This window comes from Trachypithecus francoisi, unplaced genomic scaffold, assembly GCF_009764315.1.
Source record: "Trachypithecus francoisi isolate TF-2019V2 unplaced genomic scaffold, Tfra_2.0 Lachesis_group7, whole genome shotgun sequence".
Classification (NCBI taxonomy): Eukaryota; Metazoa; Chordata; class Mammalia; order Primates; family Cercopithecidae; genus Trachypithecus; species Trachypithecus francoisi.
Genome location: NW_022681472.1, coordinates 99,735,687 through 99,753,845, shown reverse-complemented (window position 1 = coordinate 99,753,845; position 18,159 = coordinate 99,735,687). Strand labels below are relative to the sequence as shown.

At 56.7% G+C, this 18,159-nt stretch overlaps 1 protein-coding gene across 4 annotated transcripts in view; it reads left to right on the top strand.

The window, feature by feature from the left end:
• The window catches only part of ARHGAP39 (Rho GTPase activating protein 39), a 151,877-nt gene that overhangs the window by 125,885 nt on the left and 7,833 nt on the right, over positions 1-18,159 (top strand). For all 4 annotated transcript variants that reach the window (XM_033203093.1, XM_033203092.1, XM_033203094.1 and 1 more), the window contains 2 exons: positions 6,984-8,346; positions 9,695-10,256. In XM_033203093.1, the coding sequence (XP_033058984.1) occupies positions 6,984-8,346; positions 9,695-10,256 (1,925 nt within the window). The remainder of the gene's footprint in view (positions 1-6,983; positions 8,347-9,694; positions 10,257-18,159) is intronic.

The following is an 18,159-nucleotide window of genomic DNA, read 5'->3' as shown; positions in this document are numbered from 1 at the left end:
GAACAGCTGGAGCTTGGAAGTGGTGACGGTTTGTTTCTTACGTTTGTGTTTGTTGAACATTAGGGTTGCGACAGGGATTTAGAGGCTGCCCTGGTCCCAGCAGTGTGGCTGTTGGATGGAGGACAGGTTTTATAGCCTTCCCGAGCTTCCGTTTCCTCATCAGTGAGATGGATCTGGGCAGCTGACTCCGTGGTCAGTGCAAAGTGACAGAGCTCGTAGTGGAAGGACCACCCCACTGTGGCAGGTCAGGTCCTGGCTCTGGTCACCGTCCTTGGGGCTTCTCGCAGACCCACCATGTGCTTAGTGGACCAGCACGACTGCATCCTTCATGGCGGACGGGCCCACCTGGTCTTTGCCAGGCACCGCCTCAGCTCTGCCATCACCAGGGTACCATTCTCCCCAGAATCAAGAGTCTGACTCGCTGGCAGTATCCCTGAGCTCATCTGCAGCTCCCACAGAGCTTTCAGGGAAGCACGTGTGCCAGGTGAGGTGAGGAGGACCTTCTGGCCTCTCTGGGGATGTCAGGAGTGGGGATGGGCTGCTGAGCTAACCCTGCCCCAGCGTCCTGCCCCTCGCACCTGCCAGGCCATTCTGGTGGCTCAGCCTCCTTCAGTCCCATGGAGCCAATTCTGGCCCCACAAGCTGACGTACCAGGTCTTGGTCTCCACGAAGGTCCAGGGATCCTCCCGGAGGTCCACAGCCCCCGCAACCCTCCAGTGGCTGCGCTTCCTGTGGCCTCTGCCTCTGCTGTGCCTTTGGCCCCTCTCAGAGGCTGGCACCTTTCACCTGGCTGGTGATTCAGCCTGATGAAGATCTCTGTTCAGACCACGAGTGTGTCCATATGCTGGCCAGGCCCCCCGACACAGGGCCAGCAGCTGCACCTCTGGGCCATAAACTAGTGGCTGGGAGGAGACAGCCCACATCAAGCTGTGTGTGGAGTCATCAGGCTTCCTCTGCACCTGGCTGGGAGGAGACAGCCCACATCGAGCTCTGTGTGGGGCATTGGGCTCCCTCTGGACCTGGCAGGGAGCAGAGGCCTTGCCACTGCATTGGGCGGCCCAGCCCAGCGTTTTCTGTGAGTAGTGCTATGCATCCCTGAGGGCGATCCCGGGCCCTTGGCCAGTGTGGTGGTGGCAGCCTGGCCTCCTCCAGTGACCTGGTTGGGGGCTGCTCCACACCAGGCAGCTTGGCCACCTCCTCATGCCCCTCCCCTGTCACTGTCGTCCTGTCACTGAGACCTTGGGACAGAGGTTCAGTGGTGTCTGGAAGAAGAAGACACTGGGTCCACAGGGGGATGAGGGAGGCCTGCCAGTGTGCAGCAGCAGGGCACTGCCTCGGGGGGATTTCCGCGCCCTGGGGTGATGCATGCATGTCTGGGGCGGCAGTGCCCTGGGGTGATGCACGCATGTTTAGCTGGGAAGGTGGAGCAGGGCCGGGAAGTGGATAGCCAGACCTGTCCTGAGACGTTCTCAGTCCTTTTTGCCGAAACCTGCGTGCTCTGTGTGTTCTCATGATACGTGGGTGTGGGACTCACCCTCGCCAGATTGGCACTTGTAGATTGGTTGAGAGCAGGCACCCGGTGGAATCTGCCAAGCCAGTTCTCCCTATGATCTAGGGCTTCTGGAAGGAGGGAACTTATCTTCCTTGGGGAGTTAGTGAGAGGGCCTGCCATGCAGCAAGCTGGGCACAATTACAGACGGTGCCAACATCTCCTGGGGTGGAATGTTGAGTGTGCCAGGGTCCCATTGTGGCCGCTCGTAGGCGATACCGCCCTCAGCCAACCTGGACTCCCATCAGGAGTGAAGCTTCCCTCTGGACATGCTGGAGGCCTAGGTGTGAGCTGCCACAGCCATGCGGGTGCTTCTGGGAAGTGGGAGGAGAGCTGGTGTCCAGCCCCACGCCAGCCCCTCAGGGGCTGAGAGCAGAACAGATGAGAGCCAGCCGGGCCTGCTGGGCTCGGGAGGCCTTGGAAGCCCCACTCTGCCCCCAGACCATGCCTGGTGCTTCCTTCCACAAGCTGCCATCAGCATAATGGGCCAGTGTGATGCCATGTGAGATGGCAAGAAATAAAGTCCCTGTGAAATAAATTATATGGACGCAGGTCACTCAGGAAAAAGAAATTATAAACAAAAGCCAGGGAGCTGACCCAGCCCTGAGTTGCAGCGAAGGCATCCTACTACCTCAGCCTGGTAAAAGTACATTGCTTCTGGTGTTCTCTGCATATTGAGATAGGAAAAAAAAAAATGTCACCAGCTGGATACCAGCACTCAGGGTATCAAGAGACCACACCTAGAACAGCAGGGATAGCAGTGGGGTCGCCCTGGCAGGCAGCCTGGCAGGGTCACACCCAGAGGGAACACATATGAGTGTGAGGTCACAGGGGGACCCAGGGCCTGGAGGATTGAAGTTGTTTTTCAAGCATCATTTCAGACGAATGGTTTCTTGTTCTGTGTGAGTATAACTGTGTCTGTACTTCGGAGCTCTGGCGGAGTGTTTTCCTCGGAAACCTGCGGCATTGGCTTGGGAGCCTGTCAGCTGCTGCCGCCGCCCACTTCTCCCGGCTCCATCCAGGCTTTGCATGCACAGCAGCCGTTTCTTAGAAGCGAAAGCAGCAGAGAAGCGCTTCTGGCTGTGGTTTTGTTTCTGCTTTGGTTTATGTGCAGCGCTCCCAATTCTTCCTCCAAAAATAGGCTCTGGGAGAAACAGCCCTCAAGGCCCTGAGTGTCATCCTGTCCTCTGTCACTGAGTCTGCCCTGCCCGCCTGACTTCAGCATTTTCAGAGGCCACGACCGCTCTTAAGATTTTCCAGCTTCCCTTGCAGTTTGGAAGTGTCCACTGAACAACCTGTGTTGTGATGTTTGATTTCTGTTTTATTGAGAGATGGGGGAGATGGTCTTTCTGCACTGGTGCCCCTGTCCTACAGAGGTATGGCAGGGAGGGTGAGGAGGAGAAGGACAGGTTAGAGAAGGGGGAGGAGAGAGAGGCCTGGGGTTCCACTTGCCCCAGAGACATGGGAATGAGCTGGGCTCAGGAAGAGGGGCTGTGAAGGCCCGTCGGGGAGGCCAGACCAGCTGAAAGGGCAGACATTGCCCAGGAGGAAGCCCAGCAGGGGCAGCTGAGCCACGGGTGCTGTTTAGTGCTCCCCAGGGGCCCGGGACAAGCTCAGCCAACTAGGGGTGAGAATTACAGTCGGCGGGGCCTGGAGACTGGATGTGATTTGGGGGAGCTGAGGAGAAGGGCCAGGCGATGGGGTTGGGGAAACGCAGGCTCAGGAGCTGCCCCAGGGAGAGAGCGGAGCTGCCTAGATGGCAGAAGGGTGGGTGGGGCAGAGCGAGAGACCTCTTAAGAGACACTCTGGGCACCATAGGGCATGGTCCTCACCTAGCGTGGTCCTCACCTAGCTACCACGGGGTCTGTGCTGCATGGCCTGGGGAGAGTGTCTGGGCCTCTCGGGGCTTCCCCATCTGTGACTCAGGTGCTCGGCATGGGGGCAGGTCCTCTGGCCTTCTTACCTTTCTTCATCTCTGCCCCAACTGGGCAGAACCCCTCTCCGTTCCTGGGATAGAGTGTGGCATCTGACCAGCAAGCCTTTCCCGTGCCCTCACCTCCCGTCACACTTACCCCACCCTCCCGGCCACCTGCCAGCCCCCATCCTCCCTCAGCAACCCTAGACGGACAGCAGAAAGGCGCCTCCCTGGGGACACAGCAGGGCACCCTGTGCTGGGACCGTGTGCCAGCCCTTCCCTAGGCCTGGCCCAGGCCTAAGGCAGTATCTGTTAAGTGGTAAAAAGAGTCACAGATATGTGAAACTGGTGGTTCACATTTACCAAGGGTTTTCTGTGTCAGTGCTGAGCTCAGGGCCTTACTACATGCACATTGTTTTGTTGAATCTTCATCATAACTGAGGAGGAAACTGAGGCAGAAAGATATTAAGTGAAATCTGAGCCTTTGCAGCCACAGAGCAACAGACTGGAGTTCAACCCCAGATCTCCTGAACTCTGGAGCCCTTTACCCCTCAGTGTCCCCAGGCCATGGAGGGGTTGACACCACAGCTGGCCCTCAGGGTTTGGTGGCCCCTGCCATGCTGGCTGCCACCATCCACTCTGCCTGGCTAGCCCCTGGTGTCAGATTGGGAGCAGCCTCCAGCAGCCACGAGCAGAAATCCCGGGAACAGGCACCTGCACTCTGCCCCTGGCTGCTGCCCTGACTTCTCGCCTGGGTGGTGTGGCCATGCTGAGCGGGCCCACAGCCCAGTGTTCTGGAGCAGATTGCCGCCCGGCCAGCAGGTCAGGGGGTGCCATGTCTTCCTGGTCTTGCCTCAACAACCCCCCAGGCAATGGAGAATGTGGCCTTGTCCAGAAAGACCCCACATCAATCAGAGGGACACAACTGGCTTGTAAAATGTGTGGGGTTTCTACTTTTTTTGTTGTTTGTTTTAGAGATGGGGTCTCACTGTGTTGCCCAGGCTGGTCTCAAACTCCTGGCTTCAAGTGATCCTCCCACCTCAGCCTCCCCGAGTGCTGGGATTACAGATGTGAGCCACTATGCCTGGCCAAATTCCTGGGGCTCTTTGTATTTATTTATTTATTTATTTATTTTTATTTTTTATTTATTTATTTTTTTTTTTTGAGATGGAGTCTCGCTCTGTGGCCCAGGCTGGAGTGCAGTGGCCGGATCTCAGCTCACTACAAGCTCTGCCTCCCAGGTTCACGCCATTCTCCTGGCTCAGCCTCCCGAGTAGCTGGGACTACAGGTGCCGCCACCATGCCCCGTTAGTTTTTTGTATGTTTTAGTAGAGATGGGGTTTCACCAGGTTAGCCAGGATGGTCTCGATCTCCTGACCTCGTGATCCACCCATCTCGGCCTCCCAAAGTGCTGGGATTACAGGCTTGAGACACCGCATCCGGCCTTTATTTTTATTTATTTACTTTTTTTAAACAGGGTCTCACTCTGTCACCCAGGCTGGAGAGCAGTGATGCGATCATGGCTCACTGCAGCTCTGGCCTCCCTGAGCTTAAGCCATCCTCCCGCCCCAGCTTCCTGAGTAGCTGGGACTACAGGAGCACACTACCATATTTGGCTAATTGTTTTTTGTTTTTATTTTTTATTTTTTTTATTTATTTATTTTTTTTTTTGAGGCGGAGTCTTGCTCTGTCGCCCAGACTGGAGTGCAGTGGCCAGATCTCAGCTCACTGCAAGCTCCGCCTCCCGGGTTTCCGCCATTCTCCTGCCTCAGCCTCCCGAGTAGCTGGGACTACAGGCGCCCGCCACCTCGCCCGGCTAGTTTTTGTATTTTTAGTAGAGACGGGGTTTCACCGTGTTAGCCAGGATGGTCTCGATCTCCTGACCTCGTGATCCGCCCGTCTCGGCCTCCCAAAGTGCTGGGATTACAGGCTTGAGCCACCGCGCCCGGCCTGTTTTTTGTTTTTATAGAAATGGGGACTTGCTCTGTTGCCTGGGCTGGTCTTGAATCCCTGGACTCAAGTGATCCTCCTGCCTCAGCCTCCCAAAGTCTTTGGATTACAGACGTGAGCCACTGTTCCCAGCCATTCCCTATTTTTAAGCTACCTCGTTTGTAGTATTTTGTTATAGAAGCCTGAATGGACTAAGACAGTGCGTTTAAGAGCAGATTAAACATAGCTGAATAGAAAAGTAGTAAACTGGAAGGCAGCCGAGAAGAAAATATTCTGAAGTGTGGAGTTGCCAAGCGATGGAAACTGCTGCAGAACACAGCATGAAAACCACGTGGGGCTGGGCGAGGTGGCTCACACCTGTAATCCCAGCACTTTGGGAGGCCAAGGTGGGCGGATCACAAGGTCAGGAGTTCGAGACCAGCCTGGCCAACATGATGAAACCCCATCTCTCTACTAAAAATACAAAAATTAACTGGGCGTGGTGGCACATGCCTGTAATCCCAGCTACTCAGGAGGCTGAGGCAGGAAAATCACTTGAACTTGGGAGGCGGAGGTTGCAGTGAGGCAAGACTGTGCCACTACACTCCAGCCTGGCAACAGAGCGACAGAGCGAGACTCTGTCTCAGAAAAACAGAGTGGTGTACAGTAAGAAAGAGTGCAGTTGGATTCCCAGAAGAGAGAGGAAACAGGGTAAAAGTAACATTTGGAAATTGTAGAAGATGTCAGGCCCCAGATGTACAAAGTGCTATGCGTCCCAAATAGAGAAGCACACCCAAGTGGCCTCCAGGAGATGGAAGGTTGCAGAGGGGCCTCTCATCTCTCCCTGGCAGCATCCTGGGTCCAGCACCCTGCGTGGCAGGCACGACTGTGGACACAGGACCAGTGCTGACCTTGGGCCTCCAGGGGTGGAGCACGTGTGGGCATAGCTTCCGCAGTGCTGCCCAGGGCAGGGTCTCTCCCTTGTTGCGGATGAGGGAGTGGGGCTCATGCACTGGGTTGGCAAGACTGGTGAGGACGCAGACAGCGTGACTCAGGGAACTGTGGTGCCCTTAGCCAGGTGCGGGTGTTAGATGTTGGGGTGAGCGTGGTGACTGGGGCAGGGTCAGAGGAGGACAGTTAGTCTGTTTGGAGCTCACAGGAGTTCCCAGTTGGAAAATGGGGCCGTGGGATGCTGGTGGTGCGCCCTGCTCCTGCTGGGCTCACCTAGACCGCTGGGACGGGTCCAACGCCACCGCTCAGCAGGAACACAGGGCCCAGGAGCCTGCCTGGCAGCTCAGGCAGCTCGGGCGACACCTGCACAGCATCCACAGTAAGGGCCGCGGTAAGGCCGCCCCCGGTTCTAGTTATAGAAGCAGCTCTGTGCGAGGTCAGGGGCGGGGATGAGAGCAGACAGATGCCTGGTCGTGGGCGGCAGCTCCAGGAGAGCCCCAGAGGGAGGGCTGCGAGGGCTGGGGCAGGGCAGGTGTGAGGGGCTCCAGGGCACAGGGCCCCAGTGAGGAGGATGTACAACAGAGGGTTCGTGGGAGCCGCAGGCAGGCAGTCACCTGTGCCCGTCCATCCCCCACGCAGGACCTCCTCGCTGCGGTGGAACTTGGGCGCCAAAGAGCGCATGCTCATCAAGGTCGCTGACCGCGAGCCCAGCTTTCTCGCCGCCCAGGGCAATGGCTACGCCCCGGACGGCCCGCCTGGGGTCCGCTCGCGCAGACCCTCCGGCAGCCAGCACTCGCCCAGCCTGCAGACCTTCGCCCCGGAGGCTGACGGCACCATCTTCTTCCCAGAGAGGAGGCCATCACCCTTCCTGAAGAGGGCCGAGCTCCCCGGGAGCAGCTCCCCGCTGCTGGCCCAGCCCCGAAAGCCCTCCGGGGACTCGCAGCCCTCCTCCCCGCGCTACGGCTATGAGCCCCCGCTCTACGAGGAGCCCCCAGTGGAGTACCAGGCCCCCATCTACGATGAGCCCCCCATGGACGTGCAGTTCGAGGCTGGCGGGGGCTACCAGGCCGGCTCTCCCCAGCGGTCCCCGGGCCGCAAGCCCCGGCCGTTCCTCCAGCCCAACAAGCAGGGTCCCCCCTCGCCCTGCCAGCAGCTGGTGCTCACCAAGCAGAAGTGCCCCGAGCGCTTCCTGAGCCTGGAGTACAGTCCGGCCGGCAAGGAGTACGTGCGGCAGCTGGTCTATGTGGAGCAGGCGGGCTCCAGCCCCAAGCTGCGCGCCGGCCCACGGCACAAGTACGCGCCCAACCCCGGCGGGGGTTCCTACTCCCTGCAGCCCAGCCCCTGCCTGCTGAGGGACCAGCGCCTGGGCGTCAAGTCCGGAGACTACAGCACCATGGAGGGACCTGAGCTGCGGCACAGCCAGCCGCCCACGCCGCTGCCACAGGCCCAGGAGGACGCCATGTCCTGGTCCAGCCAGCAGGACACCCTGTCCTCCACAGGCTACTCCCCGGGCACGCGCAAGCGAAAGAGCAGAAAGCCCTCTCTGTGCCAAGCCACCAGCGCTACCCCCAACGAGGGCCCCGGGGACCTGCTTGTGGAGCAGCCCCTGGCCGAGGAACAGCCCCCGTGCGGGACCAGCCTCGCTCCTGTGAAGCGAGCGGAAGGTGAGGCCGACGGGGCGCGGGGCGCGGCCGAGCCCTTCCTGGCACAGGCTCGGCTCGCCTGGGAGGCGCAGCAGGCCCATTTCCACATGAAGCAGAGGAGCAGCTGGGACTCCCAGCAGGACGGCTCTGGCTACGAGAGCGACGGCGCCCTGCCACTGCCCATGCCCGGGCCGGTGGTGCGGGCCTTCAGCGAGGACGAGGCGCTGGCCCAGCAGGAGAACAAGCACTGGAGGAGGGGCACCTTTGAGAAGCTCGGCTTCCCCCAGATCCTACTGGAGAAGAGCGTCTCCGTGCAGACCAACCTGGCCTCGCCAGAGCCCTACCTCCACCCCTCACAGGTGAGGGCCCAGCGGGCGGGGCTGAGCCTGAGAGCCTGGGGCCAGCGCAGTCAGAGTGGGCCCCGTGGGCTGGGCACAGGAGACCTGGCGTCCAGCGCGTGCACACAGCACACAGAGTTCTGAATCCCTGTGCCTCCGGGGCCCTGGGCACTCCAGCGGGCTGTCAGGGCTCAGCCGGGAGTCCACGAGGAGGCCCCTGTGGGGTGTGGGCTGCTGGGGGTTCCCTGGCAGTGCCTTCCTCATCCTGGGGGCACCTGGGAGCTGGAGGCCACACCCTGACTCCAGCAACAGAACAGAGGTAGCCTCAGCAGACTGGGAGGGTGGTGGCCACCAGAGCCGTGGACTGGGCTCCTGAGGAGCGGGCAGCCAGGGTGTCGGGGGCTCCCTGGTGTTTCTCAAAGCCAGTCTCCGAGGCTCCCTCAGGTAGGAAGAACTGCTGAGGGGTCAGAGGCCCCAGGAATTCAGGGATGTTGTACCCAGCCGGGGGCCTCTGGCACGTTCCCCACCTGGCTCCTGGAGCTGATGGAGACCAGATCCCGTGGAGGCCACGTGCACCTCTGTCCAGCATCTCCGTCCTTGTTCTCACCTCCTGACCCTGGCCTTTCACACTGGTCGGCTGCAGACACAGGAAGCCTCTGCCTCACAGGGTGAGGCCTAGTGTCTGAGGACCCAGGAGGGTGGAGGAAGAACCCAGGGAGCTTCCTGGGGTGGGGAGGCCTCGAGGGCCTGGGTGGCCTTCATAGTCTCCAGGATGGAGACCTCAGAACAGCTTCCAGGCTGTGCGTCCACTGCTCAAGATGCAGGAGGACAAGAGGACAGAGAGGCCCAGGGTGCGTGGACCAGGGTCCTCTCAGAGCAGCAGGCAGGGAGAGGCCTCCTGGAGGTCGGCCTGGGGTGAAGGCTGGAGGAAGGGCCTGGGGTCCCAGCAGTGAAGGGATTGGGAACCAGGCAGCACTTTTACCTGGTGTGAACTGCAGCCTTTCGTGCCTGAACAAGGGCACTGACACTTCTCAGGGGGTGGCAGAGTAAGGTCAGCCCCCTGGGGATGCCAGCGGATACTCCCCTTCCTCCTGCTTCACCCTCAGCCAGGTCACCTGGGTCACCCATCAGCAGGCTGCCCTGCCACACCCTGGGAGTACAGGGCTCCAGAGCCCCAGCCGCATCTGTGGACAGGCTGGGCTCCCCTGGGCCTCCCCCTCAGGCAGCCTTGTGGTGAGCAGGGCAGGCCTCTCACCTGACTGGCTCTGGTGGGGCCCCAGCTCACACTTCTGGGGACTGTGGCCCAGTGAGCCCAACTGCCTGGCCCTCCTCCACCCCCTAACAGCCCAGTCCCATTTGTCCTTCTCAGTCTGAGGACCTCGGTGCCTGTGCCCAGTTCGAGAGCAGCCGGCAGAGCCGCAGCGGCATTCCCAGCTCCAGCTGTGTCTTCCCCACCTTCACGCTGCGCAAGCCCTCCTCGGAGACGGACATCGAGAACTGGGCCTCCAAGCACTTCAACAAGCACACTCAGGGCCTCTTCCGGCGGAAGGTGTCCATCGCCAACATGCTGGCCTGGAGCAGCGAGTCCATCAAGAAGCCCATGATCGTGACGAGCGACCGGCACGTGAAGAAGGAGGCCTGCGAGCTCTTCAAGCTGATTCAAATGTACATGGGTGACCGGCGGGCCAAGGCCGACCCGCTGCACGTGGCCCTGGAGGTCGCCACCAAGGGCTGGAGCGTGCAGGGCCTGCGGGATGAGCTCTACATCCAGCTGTGCCGGCAGACCACTGAGAACTTCCGCCTGGAGAGCCTGGCCCGCGGCTGGGAGCTCATGGCCATCTGCCTAGCCTTTTTCCCGCCCACTCCTAAGTTCCACTCCTACCTGGAAGGCTACATCTACCGACACATGGACCCCGTCAACGACACCAAAGGTAAGGCCATGCACGGGCTCTGCCTCCAGCTCAGGTAAGGGCAGTGGAGCGGGCTCCTACTGTGCTGGGTGGCAGCTGGTGAAGTCTGGCGGCCCTCCACACAGGGCCGTGGCTTGACACACACCTCCCGAAACACCCCACATCCTGTGTGGCCTCTTTCTGGAGCCCCACCTAGCACTGAGGCGAGGAGCTCCGGAGCCCTGGCAGACACGAGGGCGTGGGACCTCGATGGCCGCATCCACTCTGCTCCAAGCCCACTACAGGCAGTCCCGCTCCCTGACAAGGGCAGGCACGAAGAGGCTGAGGGCAGAGCAGCCGTGGTCAGGGCCCTGCATGCCTGCTGCACTCGCCTTCTGCTGTCCGTGGCCTAGAGGGATTACCACCCTGGCAAGACCCAGGTTGTCTGTTCTGGGCATGATCCTGGCAGAAGGCTCCTGTGAGCAGGCAGCAGCTCAGTGACCATGGCTCACATGCAGGTCATGCAGCACCTGAGCTGCCCCGAAGCTGCCCCATGGGGTCGTAAGTTGGAGCTGTCAACCCATCCTGATGGCTGCCTGGAGCAATGTGGGAGGCCAGAGTCTGCCCAGGGCTCTCCAAGACGATGCTTCAGGTGTGCTGGGCCCAGGCCATGGTGCCGTCAGCCGGACAGCCCTGTGTCTGCAGCAAGCCGCCCTCTGCCTCACATTGTGGGTATCTGCAGGGCACAGCCACAGAACTGATGTCCAGAAATGCATGCACGCACACACACATGCACGCATGCACACACACATCCTCCAGGTCAGACATGTCATAGACTGTTCTGTGGTAGTGAGAGCCCACCCTGGTCTCGCCTTTGCCTCTACAGAGATTGAGCCCCTGGTCAGGGCCTTGCTGGGCTTTACCCCTATTACCCCCAGCCCAGGTGTGGGGAAGGTGGCTTGCAAGCTGCTGTGGGCACAGAGGCAGGGTGGAGGCCACAGGGCAAAGGGAGGTTCCTGGGGACAGTGTTGGGTATAGGCACCACCCAGCCCGTCAGCTGTTTGTGGGGAGATTTTGGAAGCCATGCAGTTTCACCCGACTTCTCAACACAAAATCACAGCAGAGGCAGAGCTTGGCAGGTGGCTGGGGGCTCTGCATGTGCAGAGGGGGACCAGAGCAGGGTGCCAGGCAGGCTGGGCTGGCCCGTGAAGCCCAGTCCCTGGTCTTGGGCCCTTCAAGAAGCAGGTGAAGTCCTAGGGGCTGTGCTCCTGTTGGCGTTGTAGTTCACCTCCTCGCCCTCTTCCAAAAGGGCCTGGGAATGTCGTGCCTGAGCTGGAGGCTGTGGAGCTGAGCCCCTGCTGCTCAGCACAGCATGCAGCCCACAGTGGGTACCCAAGAGTAGGCAAGTGAAGGGCCAGGAGACAGCCAGACAAAGGCCTGAGGTTCCTTGGGCCCATCTTGGGCCAGCTGCCTAGCCAGTGTGTGGCTGGACCGTTTCTGCTGTGTGTAAGTAGAGGCTGTGGCCTCCTAGGGGAGTGTGTGCTCCAGGCCACTGCCCTTCACACGTAGGCTCGTGTGCCTTTGTCCTCGTGTCTTATAGCTGTGGGGTCCTGGCCTGCATGGAAAAAGGAATCAGGCTTCAACCTGGGTGGCCATGGCTTCAGAGCTCTGCCAAGGAAGGCCCATGAAGGCCAAGAGCACTGTCTGGGTTGGAGCGACAGCAGGACTGGGGCTCTGTGCAGTCCCACTGGCAGGCAGCCTGCATCTTGGCTGTGGTACTGTGGCCACCCGCACAGCCAGAACCCCATCTCCAGCCCCAGGGTCCACTCCTAGGTTCATCTGTCAGGGTCCCTGATTGACCCTGAGCCCAGAGGAGAGGCCTCTACATACACGGTGGCCATCCCTTCCCAAATGAGCCTCACCCTTCCAGCCAGCCTCCTGCTGCTCAGAAAGACAGGCCCAGCCAGGCACAGCAGCTCACACCTGGAGTCCCAGCACTTTGGGCCGAGGCAAGAGGATCCCTTGAGCCTGGGAGTTTGAGACCAGCCTGGGCAACAAAGTGAGACCCTGTCTTTATGAAAAATGTTATAAAGGAAATTAGCCAGGCGTGGTGGTGCATGCTTGTAGTCCCAAGTACTTGGGAGGCTGAGGTGGGAGGATTGCTTGAGCCCAGGAGGTTAAGTCTGCAGTGAGTCATGAATGCACCACTGCACTCCACCACTCCAGCCTGGGCAACAGAGCAAGACCCCCTCTTTTTTTTGTTTGTTTGTTTGTTTTTGAGATAGAGTCTCACTCTGTTGCCCAGGCTGGAGTGCAGGAGTGCAGTGGTGCGATCTCAGCTCACTGCAACCTCTGCCTCCCGGGTTCAAGCAATTGTCCTGCCTCAGCCTCCCACGTAGCAGGGACCACAGGTGTGCACCACCACACCCGGCTAGTTTTTGTATTTTTAGTAGACATAGGGTTTCACCATGTTGGCCAGGCTGGTCTCAAACTGCTGACCTCAGTTGATCCACTTGCCTCAGTTTCCCAAAGTGCTGGGATTACAAGCATGAGCCATTGTGTCCAGCTAAGACCCCATGGGGGGGGAGGGGAAAAGGGAAAGGAGGAGAGGAGAGGAGGGGAGGGGCGGGAAGAAAGACAGGCCCTATCAGCCAAGGAGGATGTAGGATGTAGCCTGTGCTCTGGAGGGCCAGCTAGGCTACAGCAGAGTTCTTAGAAAAAGGAAACTGTAGCCTGGGGACCCTTGGTGAGGGGCAAAGCTGAGCCTGGTGCATTGCCCTGAGCACCCTGCCTGCCTCAGCCTCAGGAGCCTTTGATTGTCTTATCTCCCAGCACCTACATGACCTGCACTGTGTGGTCCCCACCCTCGGGGACTGAGGCCCCACAAGGTGATGCCCCCAGCTTAGCCTTGTCTCATGGGTGGCCACACCTTCTGGTCTCCTGGCTGGTCCCCAGGACCTCCCTCAACAGGTTCTCGACACAGACATCGAGCGCACCTGGCAGTGGGTATGGTCGCTTCAGCTCTCCCACCTGCTCCACGTCTGTGTATTTTGGAAGGCTGGAGACCCCTAAAGATTTCACTCACTGCTCTTCTTCATGCATCCAGCAAGGTCTCCTGGCTTCCAGCTCATGACAGCAGATAGAACATGGGCATTTGCCTCACCTCCACCTTGAACTCACTAAAATGACAGTGAAGCCTTTTTTTGTTTTTGAGACGGAGTCTCACTCTATCGCCCAGGCTAGAGTGCAGTGATGCGAACTCGGCTCACTGCAAGCTCCGCCTCCCAGGTTGACACCATTCTGCCTCAGCCTCCTGAGTAACTGGGACTACGGGCGCCCACCACCACGCCCGGCTAATTTTTGTATTTTTAGTAGAGACGGGGTTTCACCGTGTTAGCCAGTATGATCTTGATCTCCTGACCTCGTGATCCGCCTGCCTCGGCCTCCCAAAGTGCTGGGATTACAGGCGTGAGCCACTGTGCCCAGCCAGTGAAACCATTTTTTAAAGGCAAAAAAAACAGAAAGGAATGTAAAATGGTATAGCCACTGTGGAAAGTAGTAGGCAGTTCCTCAAATAATTACAAATAGAATTCCCATATCATCTAGCATTTCCACTTCTGGAATGACCCAGAAGAGCTGGGAGCCAAGACTCTTAACGGTGATTTGTACACCCCGTTCCCAGCAGCTTTTATAACTTAAAAGGTGGGAACATGCCAAGGATCCATCAGCAACTGAGTGGAGAAACAGAACGTATCCAGCCACGAAATAGAAAATTATTTCCAGTCTTAAAAAGGAAGGAAGTGTTGACAGGTGCACGTGCATGAACCTTGAGGGCATCATGCTAAAGACAAGAAGCCAGTCGCAGGACAGAGATTGCAGGATTCCACCTCCGTGAGGCCCGAGAGCAGTCAGATTCCCAGAGACGGAGATTGCAGGATTCCACCTCCGTGAGGCCCGAGAGCAGTCAGATTCCCAGAGACGGAGATTGTAGGATTTTACCTCTGTGAGGCCCTAGAGGAGTAAGATTTCCACAGGACAGAGATTGTAGGATTTTACCTCCGTGAGGCCCGAGAGCAGTCAGATTCCCAGAGATGGAGATTGTAGGATTCCACCTCTATGAGGTCCTAGAAGAGTCAGATTCCCAGAGACAGAAACTAGAATGGTGGGTGCCACGACTGGGGGAGGGAGAAGCAGGAAGTGAGGGTTTAATGCGGATAGCGGTCTACTTCGGGAAGAGGAAAAAGTTCTGGAGATGGACAGTGGTGATGGTTGTACAATAGTGTAAATGTACTTAATGTCACAGTACTGTCTATTTTAAAATGGTTAAAGTGGTAAGTTTTATGTTATATGTATTTTACCACAATTTTAAAAACTCACAAAGAAAAAGAAAATGGAAAAGGAAGAACAACTGTTTTAGAAGCTGGAGCATGTGGACCAAAAACGGTGAATCCTGGGCAGATGGTGGGAAAACGGAAAAGCTAAAGCAGGCAGCAAACCCTTAAAAGCTCCAAAGTGGGTAGAGCCAGATTCCTCTAGCAAAGGGGGAAGAGGGTGACCCTGATGCTGAAAACAAAGGATTGGTCAAAACTCTGCTTGATAAGGAAAGCAGTCTCGGCGCAGTGGCTCCCGCCTGTAATCCAAGCACTTTGGGGAGCTGAGGCAGGCGGATCACTTGAGGCCAAGAGTTCGAGACCAGCCTGGCCAACATGGTGAAACCCTGTCTCTACTAAATACAAAAATTAGAGGGGTGTGGTGGTGTGTGCCTGTAATCCCAGGTACTCTGGAGGCTGAGGCAGGAGAATCACTTGAACCCAGGAGGCAGAGGTTGCAGTGAGCCGAGATCGTGGCATTGCACTCCAGCCTGGGTAACAAGAGCAAGACTCTCTTTCAAATTAATTAATTAATTATTTCTTTTTTTTTAATCCCCAGACAGGGACTTCATTTCAAATAAATAAATATTTATTTTTTTTCCAGACAGGGTCCCACTGTATTGCCCAGGGGAGTGCAGTAGTGCTGTCACGGCTCACTGCGGCCTCCACCTCCCAGGCTCATGGGATCCTCCCACCTCAGCCTCCTGAGTAGCTGGGACCACAGGCACTACCAAGCCCAGCTAATTTTTTTCTTAAGTTTTGTAGAGACAAGGTTTCACCATGTTGGCCAGGCTGATCTCGAACTCCTAGGCTCAAGTGATTCTCCAACCTTAGCCTCCCAAAGTGCTGGGATCACAGATGTAAGCCACCAAGCCTGGCCTCACATTTCTATATACTAGCAACAGATTATTAGAAGCTGGTATTTTAAAATACCATTTGCAGTTGAATGTATTTATTTATTTAGAGACAGGGTCTCCAGGGTGGAGTACAATCGCATGTATCTATTTCTTCTGAGACTCTGTGGCCCAGGGTGGCATGCAGCAGTATGATAGCTTACTGGAGCCTCCAACTCTTGGGCTCAAGCTATGATCCCCCAGCCTCAACATCTCAAGTAGCTAGGACAACAGGCCTGAGTCACCACACCCGGCCAATTCAAGTTTTTTGTAGAGATGAAGTTTTGCAGTGTTGCCCCGTCTGATCTTTAACTCCTTGCCTCAAGCGATCCTTCTGCCTCAGCTTCTCTGTGCCTGCCTGCAGTAGCATTTTAAAATACGACATACTGAGAGATAGATCTGACAAAGGACATGTGATACCTGCACAGTAAAAACTGCAAACCATTGCTGAAAGTAACGCAGTAAAGCAGACGACGAGGTCTACTGTGCTTATGAGTCCGAAGACTCAGTGCTGTTAGGCCCTCACTTCTACCACACTGATGCACAGATTAAATCTGAATGCAAATTGTACACATTTTTTTATTTTAGAAATTGGCAGGCTGATTCTAAAATGCATAGGAGCTACAAAGGACCTAGAATAGCCAAAACCCCTTTGAAAAAATACAGAGTTGGAGGATTTACAGCACCTCACTTGTTATAAAGCTAGACTAACGAGAGTGTGGCACTGGCCTTGAGGTAGACGGGGTCAGTGCCACAGAGAGCAAGGTTAGAACAGACCCATGTACGCATGAGCCAGCTTTCCACAGTGCTGCAAAGGCAACTTAGTGAAGAAAGGACAGTCTTTTCCTTCGAGGGTGCTGGGAAAACTGGGTGTCCAAATGCAAACAACAGATGAATTTCAATGTATATTTTGGAGTGTACACAAAAAAATAACTGCAAATGGATCACTCGGATACCAAGATATAAAACCTAAAACTATAAAACTTCTGGAACAAAACAGGAGAAAATGCTTGCTTTCCTGAGGGAGGCAAAGATTTTTATATATAATTCCAAAAGTACTATCTATAAAAGAAAAACATGGATAAATTGGATTTGATCAAAATTAAGTCTCCTACAAAAGACTGTTAAAAGAATGAGAAGATACACCAGTTACAGACATGCAAAGGAAGGAAGCCAGAGCGACTAACAGCGGTAGTGGAATCAAGTTAGAGGCCATGTTTAGCTGATACGGAGACAGACGGTGACATCCAGAAATATTTACAGATGAGCGTGCGAACAGGCGTTAGCGTGCACGCAGGTGTTTCCTCATTCTGTCCGTTGACAGGGCCTGCAGCAGTGATTTCCTGATAGCAGTAAGCATGTCACACACCCAGATCTTGGTTTCTAAATAACTGTTTTCCATTAAAAGGATCCAGAGTTCCTTGGAGAAACGGGTGATTCCAGGGCTGGTGCAGGGCATATATACAATACGAGATGGAGTCAAAAGTGAGAAAGTGCTAGAGGTGGGGGTGACGCCTGCCACAGGGACACAGGAGCCAGTGGAAGGAGTTCCCAGTGGCCAAGCCTGGAGCAAGTTGAGCAACAAGATAAAGACCCATTGGATTGTAACCCAAGTATAAAATAAAATCCATAAGTAGGCCAGGCGTGGTGGCTCATACCTGTAATTCCAGCACTTTGGGAGGCCGAGGCGGGTGGATCATTTGAGGTCAAGAGTTCAAGACCGGCTGGGCGCGGTGGCTCAAGCCTGTAATCCCAGCACTTTGGGAGGCCGAGACGGGCAGATGACGAGGTCAGGAGATCGAGACCATCCTGGCTAACACAGTGAAACCCCGTCTCTACTAAAAAATACAAAGAATTAGCCAGGGGTGGTGGCGGGTGCCTGTAGTCCCAGCTACTTGGGAGGCTGAGGCAGGAGAATGGCGTGAACCTGGGAGGCGGAGCTTGCAGTGAGCAGAGATCTGGCCACTGCACTCCAGCCTGGGCAACAGAGTGAGACTCCATCTCAAAAAAAAAAAGAGTTCAAGACCAGCCTGGCCAACATGGTAAAACCCCATCTCTACCAAAAATACAAAAATCAGTCAGAGGTGGTGACGCGTGCCTGTGATTCTAACCACTCGGGAGACTGAGGTGGGGGGTGGGGTCTCTTGAACCCGGGAGGTGGAGGTTGCGGTGGGTGGAAGTTGCCAGGAGGTGGAGGTTGCAGTGAGCTGAGATCGCACCACTCACTCCAGCCTGGGTGACACAGGGACACCCTATCTCACACACACAAAAAATCCGTAAGTCCATACTGATATAAATGAATAATCCAATAGATAGGAATAGACAAATCTGTGCAGAATAATGACAGACAATTTACATGCATGTCCACCCTCCAGGAGCTGGGGCCTAACCCCACCCCTCAGGTGTGGGCCGGGCACAGTGACTCCTACAGAGTGTGGCACGGAGTGGGGGGAGGAGACGGCACCTCACAGAAGCCTGGCAGCCGTGACCTCAGCTAGGTCATCAAGGCCAGTGGCCGCAGTGCGGAGTTACGCTGTGCAGAGCGGGAGGCCAGGATCAGCCTGAGGGGAGCCCCTCCTCTGACTGCGGTGGCTGGCTTGGGGCCAGCTGCCTTCGCCCCCTTGTTTCTGTTGGTTTTCTGACCGGCAGGCAGAGAGTCCAGGCCGTGGCCACCCCAGCCTT